This window comes from Montipora foliosa, chromosome 9 (genome assembly GCF_036669935.1).
Source record: "Montipora foliosa isolate CH-2021 chromosome 9, ASM3666993v2, whole genome shotgun sequence".
NCBI classification, from domain to species: domain Eukaryota; kingdom Metazoa; phylum Cnidaria; class Anthozoa; order Scleractinia; family Acroporidae; genus Montipora; species Montipora foliosa.
In genome coordinates, this window is record NC_090877.1 from 26,146,841 (window position 1) to 26,157,747 (window position 10,907).

General features: G+C 40.4%; 1 protein-coding gene across 1 annotated transcript in view; it reads right to left on the reverse strand.

Moving 5' to 3' along the window:
- Window positions 1–3,429, reverse strand: part of LOC137970662 (uncharacterized) — a 3,886-nt gene extending 457 nt beyond the window's left edge. Inside the window, exons 1-9 of the mRNA XM_068817185.1 lie at window positions 3,259–3,429; window positions 2,921–3,024; window positions 2,709–2,821; window positions 2,518–2,591; window positions 2,274–2,383; window positions 1,896–1,991; window positions 1,677–1,769; window positions 1,425–1,522; window positions 1–824 (exon numbers count right to left, since the gene is read on the reverse strand). The exon at window positions 1–824 is cut by the window's left edge and continues 457 nt beyond it. Coding sequence (XP_068673286.1) covers window positions 672–824; window positions 1,425–1,522; window positions 1,677–1,769; window positions 1,896–1,991; window positions 2,274–2,383; window positions 2,518–2,591; window positions 2,709–2,821; window positions 2,921–3,024; window positions 3,259–3,305 — 888 coding nt within the window. The 5' untranslated portion in view covers window positions 3,306–3,429 and the 3' untranslated portion in view covers window positions 1–671. The remainder of the gene's footprint in view (window positions 825–1,424; window positions 1,523–1,676; window positions 1,770–1,895; window positions 1,992–2,273; window positions 2,384–2,517; window positions 2,592–2,708; window positions 2,822–2,920; window positions 3,025–3,258) is intronic.
- Window positions 3,430–10,907: the final 7,478 nt, after the last annotated feature.

The window sequence follows — 10,907 nt, forward strand, 5'->3', positions numbered from 1 at the left end:
CCCTCTAACTGGCAGCTTCACACAATAAATGTGGTAAGCTGGGTTGGGAACAGCACAGCTGTTCTCCCACGGCAAACGTGTGGGACGGTGGATCGCCAAAAGAGAACAGTGTGTCACGTTATTTTCAAGTACAACGAAAAAAGTAAGGTTATTATTATAATTGTTTTAACTTACATTTTAAAGAGAATTCCAACCTTGCCTGGGAAACTGGTTCTTGAGTTGGAAACAGCGTTTCTGATAGTTCTATTTCAAAACTTTCCTGGGGGAACATGGTCCCAGACCCCCCTAGCGTTGCCGCGTTGCCGTCATGCCGCGCCAAAAATTTCAAGTCCGATGCTTTCAAAAATATGCGTCCGCTACTTAACAAAACTGTCGAAAACCCTGGCTATTACATAGAGGATATTGCTGTGACATGGCCGCTCGGGGATTCGTTTCACTAATGAACACAGCGAACGAGTGAGAGATACTATCAGCACGAGAAGTTAAAGGTAATGTTAAATATATGATACTGATGAAATTTCCAGTTTAAAGAGAAAACCTGCTCTCTAACCCCTAAAGCACTCGTGTTGTGTAACATGAAGGTATGAAAGTTACGAAAAACAAATCACGAAAATGTCAAATTTCGCCATAAAAATCACAGTTAATGTGGTAGCTAAGAGAACAAATATCTTTCAGCACAAAAGGAGATTAGGAACAGGACTGAATTCCACAAAGGATTCCGTGACACCAAGAGCTATTGCTCGGGGATTTGTAAGTTTCACTTTGCTGCAGTGGTATCCAGGTATTTTGCACTTTGACTCAGGGTCACAGCTGTTGTGATTTGCCTGCAAGCAAACATATTTTGAAGATGTTGTATGTGTTGGTAATAAAATTATTATAGTTAATTGTTATGGTAACATCACAGAAGAACTAACTATTTTTATTATATGACTAGCTCCATGAGTGGGTAAGATGAACCACATCCCATGCTGTGATTGGCTACCCAAGTGGGGCCTTTCTCGCTTGGCCCCACAAGAAAATATACAAGGACAGAGATCATTTTTTGATGTTTTATCCCATATAATAAATCCTTTATTTACCATGCTTGTTCGATCAAGATGGATGGATATTGGGCTCATTCCCTTTATGTGTGTTTATGGACCTTGACGAACATGGCCAATAGACCTTTTCAGCTTGTACATTTTGTTTTCCCAATACAGGTCATGTGATAATACTCAGGAGGTTTGGTCCTTTGTTTTGTTCATTAAAAAGAGTGCATGCAGACATATTCATGCTTGCTTGCACTCTTTTTAATGAGCAAAACAAAGGACCAAACCTCCTGAGTATTATCACATGAATGTTGGGAAAACAAAATGTACAAGCTGAAAAGGTCTATATCCAGCCATCTTGACCTCATGCTTGGTCAGTAACCCATATATACATACCTGATAGTGATCAAGTACAGTCAAGAGTCTTTTTTTGAGGTCATCTGGACTAGTGCAGTTCTTCATGGAAAAAAAAAAGTGCCTTTTCACGCTTGCCTCTGCAACAAATTTTTGACATTGAATGAAAATATGAAAGAACTGAGGGACTACAATTGTGTTACCCTGCCATTACTTATTTACCTCTTATGTCTGTTCTATTGTTAACAAGTTCTATCTCTTATTTTTCAAATGTAGTGAATTGCAACCACATACGCTTGTCAGACAGCTCTGCAAACCATCTTTCGCCCTCCCATTTTTGTGCGCCACTACTAATTTCTTTCATAGCTTTTGCCACGCCCTTTGTCCCTGCAAAAAGAAAAGTTGAAGTGATGTTCTGCTTCATACAAATAAAAACCACTCCTTCCATTGGCAAAAAGGTGGTACTTATACCGCGGTGGTCTTAGATGCACTAAGCTCGTAAAAATTTCTTACCATGCCATGTGTCAAAGGAGTTCTGTATGTTCTGTGCAAGAAGCCAGTTTTTAATTTTTGGCACAAAGTCATGTGCAACCTCTACCACATTAAGTCCTGCAATAAAATAAGGTATGATCGATATATTACGCACCTCCATAGACTTTCTTAGCTTTGCATGAAATTTTATTTAAATATTTTTTGTGATTATTAAAATCAACATACTGTTTGTGTATATAATGTGGTATTATTTGGCAAAGTGTTCACATTCAGGCCATTTCTGTAAGTTTTGCTTCCAAGGAACTCATGAGTGTGATATGATAACAGGTACACAGTGATGCTTGTCATATCACTTTCAGTGGTAATTGAGCATGAGGAAAGGAAAATACACCAGAATACCTTTGGCTTGAACAGCTGGTAAAATTTTCCTTATTGCCTCAAATTCATGGGTTTGGGAGCTGCGAAACTCTTCCTTCGTGACAGTTTGCACAGCTACAACATGGTGGGTTCTGTCCAAAAGACATATTGTAATATTAATGAGAATTTGTGACAAGACAAAACTCAGAGTAAGGTAAACCAATCTGACTTTTACAAATTTGCATGTTTTCCTGCACAAAACTTATGTGCACATGTCTTTACTTACTCATAAGATATCATGGCCACTGTAGAGTGGTATGCATTTGATGTCGAGTCATGTCGGCAGTCAGTTATGACAGTCTACAAACCAGAGAAATTATGTATTAATTTAAGTGAAAGGTCTCTAATTCCCTAGCATGATTTAGATTTAAGAGACTGTGATTATAAGCAGGTGAATTTATGGCTAGATTAACTCACAGCCCCATTCTTTTCAATGTAAGCATCTGTGTTCTGGACCTCCTGTAACCTTTCTCTTATTGAAGAGTCTGCAGCTTTGTTTACAATATCAATATAGCCCATGTTGTCATAAACTATAAACAATAATAATTATAATTATCGAGGGTGGATGAAGACAAGTAATATGATACAACTTCTGAATCATGCATTGAAGATACCTTGTATCACCTTACCATTATCAATATACTTATCACCAAGACTGCCAATTTTGGCAGCCTCAGCAAATCCCTGGTATTGGCTTTCAAGCATGCCAGAACTTGTGAAACCATGAACCATTCTAAAAAGGAGAATCAGATTAGATACTTAGTTGTTTGATATGGGGAAAAAAATCGAATTATTCGGAAGATAGACTGAAAAGTATATGGGTCTAACCCAGAGTAAGAATACCAAATAAAAACCACAGGTGCTTGGATCTAGGAGCAGTAATTAGGGCATTCCCCTAGAATAAATCATAGCTGAACAAGCAAGGTTTTTAATCCAAGTAAATGTAACACACACAAGGTTTCAGTACCTGCAGTTAGCGGTATCTTGCTTCCGATTATAGAGGAGCTGGCCCATTTGATCTTGTGGCCACCCTGCTCGCAGCAAAACTCCATTCGGAGAACGTGGCCATCCATATTCATGTGCTCTCCGTCGAAAACGTAAGGACAACCACACATACAACCTCTGGCAGTAGCCTGTAGCAAAGTGATTAGAGATTCATGTCCGCAAACGAAGAAGTTCTCAGAGTCATGTGCGGGAGATAAAATCTGCATACAAGCAGGTCCTTCTAATTCTCCGGACGGCCATTGACACCCGAAATCCTTTGTTTTTACCTGCCTTTCAGCATAAAGCTGGAAGACAGACTTAGTAGCGTTCGCCTGGACAGCAACATCGCTTTTTTCCGACTTTTCAACGGTCTTTCCCTCGTACCGGTCCATAAGAACTTGCAAAAAGTCTGCATTTGTTCGACCCGATCGCACATTCGCCATGTTACGTAGTCTCACGAACCGAGCACTGGTAGTTTGCATTTCCTCTTCTTCTCCAAAATTAAACTGAAAGTTTAAGCTAAACTGAGGCTTGCGAGGTTTCTCTTTTCGTTTTTCATTATAAATTTTTTGCTTGTCGTATTTAGCTTTCTTCGCAGAAGGTTCGCTAGCACCCAACATTTTCTCACTCGAACCCGATATTCCTTTGTTTACTCGTAAATCCCTTGTAATTTTTTGAAATTTGCGCCAAAGATTACACCAATTGCAGACGAAATTATATCGGACAGAGAATAATATCCAATGGTAGAGCACAATAGAATAACGTAGTGATGTTTCACTGGGGAAAACCCGAGGGAGAATTTCAGAAAATGAAGAGTTTCGAACGGCTGTGACTAAAAGTGGGACGGGGACGTGGGACTTGGGACGTGGGGACTCGGGGACGTGGGGACGTGGGGACTCGGGGACTCCGGGACTCGGGGACGTGGGGACTCGGGGACTCGGGGACTCGGGGACTCGGGGACTCGGGGACTCGGGGACGTGGGGACTCGGGGACGTGGGGACTCGGGGACGTGGGGACGTGGGGACGTGGGGAAGTGGAGACTCGGGTACTCGGGGACGTGTGAACTTGGGGATGTGGGGACGCGGCGACACATTTTCGAAGTACAGAATTTCAGAAATAAGACAACATCGCCAAGAAAGTTGAATTGCTTGTGTTATTTTGCTTTTCAAGTACCAGCTAAATACATAGCGAAATTCAAAAATTGGATTCTCGAAAAGTCATTCTCGCCACCCGTCACAGAGCTCGAATGTGAAACAAAGCAGAAGACCTAATGGCCCATTGCTGACACTGCAGCTGAAATTTCAGCGTTTTTTGTTGTTGTTGCTCAGAAACTTGAGCCTTACGACTCCTCTGCAACTGAAGTTTAAATACCGTGCCAATGTCCTTGTTGGCGGCATTGTGACTGCATCTTTCCTGGCGCTTGTTCAATTTGTTACCTTTGATTCGGGTTGTCACCGTTGATGTTGTCGAATATATGAGCTATATAGGTATGTGCCGCTGTGAAGGGTATGGTTTTCAAGCAGTTTGCTCTAGGATAGGATACATAAATCAGAGCGTTTGTTTCTAGAATTGGATATAATTTTTCACGGAACTGACCAGTTGGTTGAAGATTTTATCTAGACTAAGGAAAGTTGATAAAACCAAATTTTTGTATACTACTTCTCCACCGAAACAGCACCACAGTTTCTTTAGAAACTAACGCCTTGAAGTATAAATAAATCATTTTTTGAGAGAGAAACGATTGTGGTATAGGTTTTGCTTTGGCTAGACTGTGCTAGTGACCTCAGTAGTTTCTGAAAAACAGTTACTCTAGGATAGGGAGGGTTTGGGGAGTTTACTCTGGTACGGGGTAGCAAAATTCACCTGAACTAGCTCTGGTTTAGGCTAAGGGTTCTAAGGTCCTAGCGGCACACCCCCCACCCAGAAATTCCTAAAGTACCGTCCCCGGGCCAGAAGCTAAATAACGCTTCTGTGTAAGGCTTGACCAAGCGAATAAGTTGGCATATTTTTGTTTTACGAGGAAACATTTATCCAATCGACGTTAACTTGAAATCCCTATACTTTGCTTTCTACTCCCTCTTTCATCTGAAATGTGTCACGTGATTTTTAACGGCTAAAAACAATTGAAATATTTTATCGGAAAAGAGGATGGAAAAGTCATCTTATATCAAGATACCTTAAGCTTGCTGTAGTACTCCTACCGAGGCTTTATCACTCTGCCTTTTAATCACATGCCCATCTTAATGGCAACGGTAAATCAAAATTAAAAGAAAAAAAAAAGGTCAAATCACATAGAGGTCACAATAAAAATGAACGATATCACATTGATAGGTATAATTATACGTTAATGGTAGTTTTAAGCAGTTTCAAGCAAAACTTTGTCGGATTTTGTAGGGTAAACGTTCCCCCAATCTCAAAAACAAGCGTTATGACGTCTTCAGTCAAGAAATGTGACGTGACAGACAACTACGAGTGAAATGCATAATTTAAAATAAAAAGGTTAGGATGCAGAAAGTGGAAGTACTTTTACATGTTCAAGCCTCGATATACTTAGGGAATTGTAAAATGATCTGAGAAATGGTCATACCGACGTTTCGTTCATGTTGCCTATGTCAAATAGGGACTTAATGCAAAAAAAAAATTGTCCCTTCGTTTTACCTAAATTACTCCACTATGTAACTTGATACTAGTACAATGAAAGTCACCTTTTTATGAAGACGAGTAATAAACTATACTATATATATTTACTAGATCTCTGTTTCACATCATACAAACGAGGAACTTAAACCGGGGTACAACGCAGTTACGATCAACAAACGAAGATTTTGTGAAATATGATGAAAAGTTAAACAAATGGTAAAAATGCGTCCCCACGTCCCCGAGTCCCCACGTCCCCGAGTCCCCGAGTCCCCGCGTCTCCACGTCCCCACGTCCCCACGTCCCCGAGTCCCCACGTCCCAGTCCCACGTCCCCGTCCCACTTTTAGTCACAGCCGTTTCGAACTGTGTATTTGGCGCGCGATCGCGAACTACTTGGGCTCCTTACAACAAAATACGAGGAATATCTTGTACACAAATTAGAAAAAACAAGAAGACAATTTGCTTTTGAAGGTTCGTTTATTATTTACCTGTCACATTTGAATTTAGCGATAGATGGCACTGAAGTAGGCATCGCCACTCAACGGACGTGCGCCCGCCATGTTGGATTTATGCTTTATCAATTTGATTGAACTGGGGGGGACCCTATTTATACGGAACCCCCGCGTTAAGGCCGTTTCAGTGAAACGAAGGGCACCATTGACCGAGATTTTTGACAAGCATTTAGTTTACCACCACTGAACGGCCCATGGATGCGTTGAAAGATCCACGCCACACCACTTAAAATGCTTGAGATGCTTTATTTTATTTTCAGGAAATTGATAATTAAAGAGTCCTATTTTCGGCTGACAATGTCATTGCAGCGGAGCGAAAGGCTTTGCTATATTTTATAAAAGCAAAGAACTCTGCTTGCTGGAGGCGCATCTCAAGCACTACAGGCATAACTCCAAAACGAGACGAATTTTGCACGAACATGGAAAAGGAAAGGAACAGGTTTACACAAAAACCAGGCCCCCGGTGCTTACTTGCTTATCTCAAAGAAACAGACGTTCGTGTCATATTGATTTTGTTGTTTCATCCTCCAGTAGAGGTGCTTTGGACAACAGTTTGAAGAGTTTTCTCACTTAACATAATTGGAACTTTGTTAACTGCTGTAATTGATACAACTATATTGTTGTTGTTTTGACTGCTTACAAACACAAAAAGTGGATTTTCAAGGAAAAAAAGGCGTGAAAAGGACGTATTTGCGTAGGATTTCCCGTTAAAAAAAATTAATAACGAAATGCAGTCCAAGATTTTGGCGCTGGTCTATTGACATCTTATGCTCTCTGCTTCTGTTATTTGCAAGGCACCATTTCTTAAACAACTTTTTTAGACAACACGAGACAAAAAACATTTCTTTGGGTTGTTTTTTGTTCTCTTTGTGTCTGTCATGATCCGTTTTTTGTTTTTGTTTTCAATGTATCGTTGTTACAGTATCTTCTTATTGGTACTTCCGACACTTTGGCCTGGTGTCAGTCGCTGAGGTCGATGTATTCTTGGCATTGTGACTGTGGTATATCGAGGTTGAATAAATGCTTTTCATGCATTTAAACTTACGTATGTATGACCAAACAAATCATTTAGGGACATCAACTCCAGACGTCAAAAGCCGACTTTGCCCAGAAGATGGCAGCAGCCTTGGAAATTGTTTGCATAGCTGCAGTGTCGATAGCAATTGCTTTGTGTTACGTGATCCACAAGATGTTTCAAACTGTCACAGAGCCCCAGCCGAGCGTTCAAACTATTAATATTACTTTTCGAAGCCGCCTGCCAAATAAGATGAGAGGACGAATTCGACGAAGAAGCCCTTTTCCTAGCATGGTAGCCGTAAACCGCCCACGTGCACAAGAAAATGGCGAGCCAACAGATGTTTGGATGGAGCAAGAAAATTTCAGTGAGTTGGTTTGCCTTCATATAGCATAATTATATTTTTCCACCTCATCCAGAGACTCAATGAATTACGTATACCAGGTTAATTAATTGGACAATAGTTATCAAGGGTCATCTTTTCCCACAATTGTCCTAAAATCTCTGAAATTGGCACCGCCTGCTCTTGATGAGTTTGTGATGGAAGACCCTTCGACACTGTTGCTTGCCAGTGGAACAAAAGACCCAGGTGCATCAATGTAAACAGTAGAAACTTTAAGGGTACGAGTTACTCATTCAAAAATAGAAGAAAAGGGTGAAGTCATTGACTCAGTTTATTCAGTTCCGTGAGGAAAGGGCGTTGGAAAAGTGCCTTAGTCTCGATGAATTGGTTGCAGCAACAAGATATAGCCACATCGATGTTTCAATCGAAATCATACAAATAAACTGTTAAAATAAGTTTCCGGCTGTGATAGCCCGTTTTTGTATTCCACCAGGGATTTCATAAACATTGACGCTATTCCTATAAAACACGGTGTCTTTGTCAGCGCAACCGGAATCACATTCCGACGACGCTGACAAGTTAAGGAAGATTGAAAAGAATCAAAACTTGATACAGTGAGATTGTGCAACGTTTCGTTTCACCATATTTTGGAGAGAATAAGCAAGGCAAGGGAGATTAAAGCTACTAGTAGAAGACTGACCATTTATTGGCAGAAAAAAGCCAAAAGGATTACCTAACGCCATGTTTGTCTGCGTTAATAAAATATTTCTGCTGTTTGTTTACACGGCAAACATGCGCAGAAACAATTAGCGAGAACGTTATTGAATTGAAAGGGTGTACCAAATACCTTTTTAAGCGAGCACAGCATAGACTTGTCTCAGAATTAGGTTTCGTTTCGAGGCACATTTTGCCGTCAAAGAAGCCATGTTTGACATGTTGCGCTGATCGCACATCTAGTAGTTTCTTTGTTTTGCCTCTGCCTTGGCAAAAGCCTCGCTTTTTGAAGAGGTTTGAAAGGATTTTTTTTTTGTTATTACGGATATCATAATTTTTGGGTCTACTATCTTTTTCAGGTCAACCATGCTCTGAAGAAGTTCATGATAAAGCTCTGTTTGCAGGAATTCTTGAATGATTATCCAACTGACCTTAGTACAGTCCCATTTAACTGAGACTGTTCTAAAATTTATACGATCAGCCCACGAGTACAAACTATGGACAATTTGCCCTGGGCTTGCTTTGTACTCATTTTCTTTCAGCAAAAGGAATGACGAAAATGTGAAAAATCGGCCTGATTCAGTTTTATTTTATTTTGGGTCCACCTCACGGAGTGATGACAAGTGACGACCTCGGTTTTCATTACAGCCGGTTTTTAAATAGTTCAGTGTTCATCTACTTTCCTTTTTTTTTTCTATTCAGACACTGGTTTGTGTGAACTGATTTTCAATTTTGAAGCTGATCGTAGATATGATGTTTATTTGACTAACGTTTGACGAATTTAAACCGTTCATCGCCGCATATTCGACAACGACCATAACATTATCAACTGAGCTCGCGCCACATAGTATTCTTTTCAAAATATAGTGGAGTACTGACACAACTGATGGCTTAGGTTTAGTATCTTATTATGCATTTTTCAAATATCAAACCCGAAATCCTTACAAAAATGTGAAGTTTAAATTTGTGTAAAAAAACTAACAGGAATGGCCGTAAATCGGCTCAAAGACCACACAGGAGGGAAAAAAACACTCAACTAAGTAAGGTAAGACGATTTGTATTTAAATCGCTACATTTTCATAGGTCACAGAAACAATCGTTATTTTCCCCATACAAATCCTTGCAAATATGTAAATCGCTCGAGTCACGTAACAATGCAAAGGTCATCATATATTAATAGTTTGACGTGTCAGTCTTTCGAGTGGATTATTTTTAATTTGAAGTTATCGTTACTGTTTATGGCGACTTTAGGAGTAGAATCAAAGGGACACTGAAAGAACCTCAGTTCACCCGTTTTTAAAGTTATGCAAGTAGGGTAAGTCGGCATTTCGTGATCCTAGCAAAAATCAGCTTAATTAGTCCTCAGCATGCATCACTATCAAGTTAAAGGACTGTATCACGCAAAATAATGCAATTTTATGAGACCCAAAATGCCTAAAAAGTAGAAGGAAACATTGCAAGAACCACTTAAAACTGTTGAACAACATAAACGAAATACAGCAAAAGGAAAGAGAAGAATGGATGGACGGACGTATACAAAACATGGACCTCAGGTCCATGGACCACCCTTGTGGACCCGGTCCATGGACCACCCCTGTGAACCACCCCTTATTACGTGGAATGCCGAAGGCATCCACGTCTTAAAACCGGGCTGGTGTCTTTTTTTTGTTGGTAGTCACAAATGTGCATACCCAACGGATATTAAATTAATCTCCGATCGGGTGAACTGCCTTATATTCCCTCCAGTATTTCCAAACTTCTCTGCCCCGAGGAGAACTCCTATACTTCCCAAATCATCACGATTCTTCTCTGCTAGCGCGTTAGACCACTCGGCCACCGTGACACACTTCCGCCAAACTGTAGTCCTGTTCCGGGACTCTCTCTTACCCCGCCCTGAAAATGGGCCTGGTTCCAGGCCCATTTTCAGGGCGGGGTAAGAGGGAGTCCCGGAACAGGACTAGCCAAACTGGTGAAAGCAAACAATTATAATAGAATCTTTCCGCCCGCCATGATTGTTTCAGTATTAAACTATTCGATAAAGTGGATAGATGCTTTTTCTTTGAGAAAGGCAAGCTTTAAAGGTAAGGAGAATTTTCTACGTTATTTCTAGATCTTGCTTCGTACTTGTGTGTTCCACTGTGAACATTATTATTTTGCATAGAACGAATACGTACTCCAATATTTCTTGGGAACCAGTTTGTTCGCCGTTTTGACGTAGAAAGAAAATAGAAAATAGCTTTCAACGGCCAAACAAGATAAAAAATGAAATCAAGTTTTAAAAAAAACGAATTAGTTATCGCCGTCACGGGGACTTCGCAGCTGTCCCCCATCCAAGTACTAACCTCATTCGGAGGAGCTTAACTTCAGCTGACACTTGGACTAGCATCAACGATTGTGATCTTTGTGTTA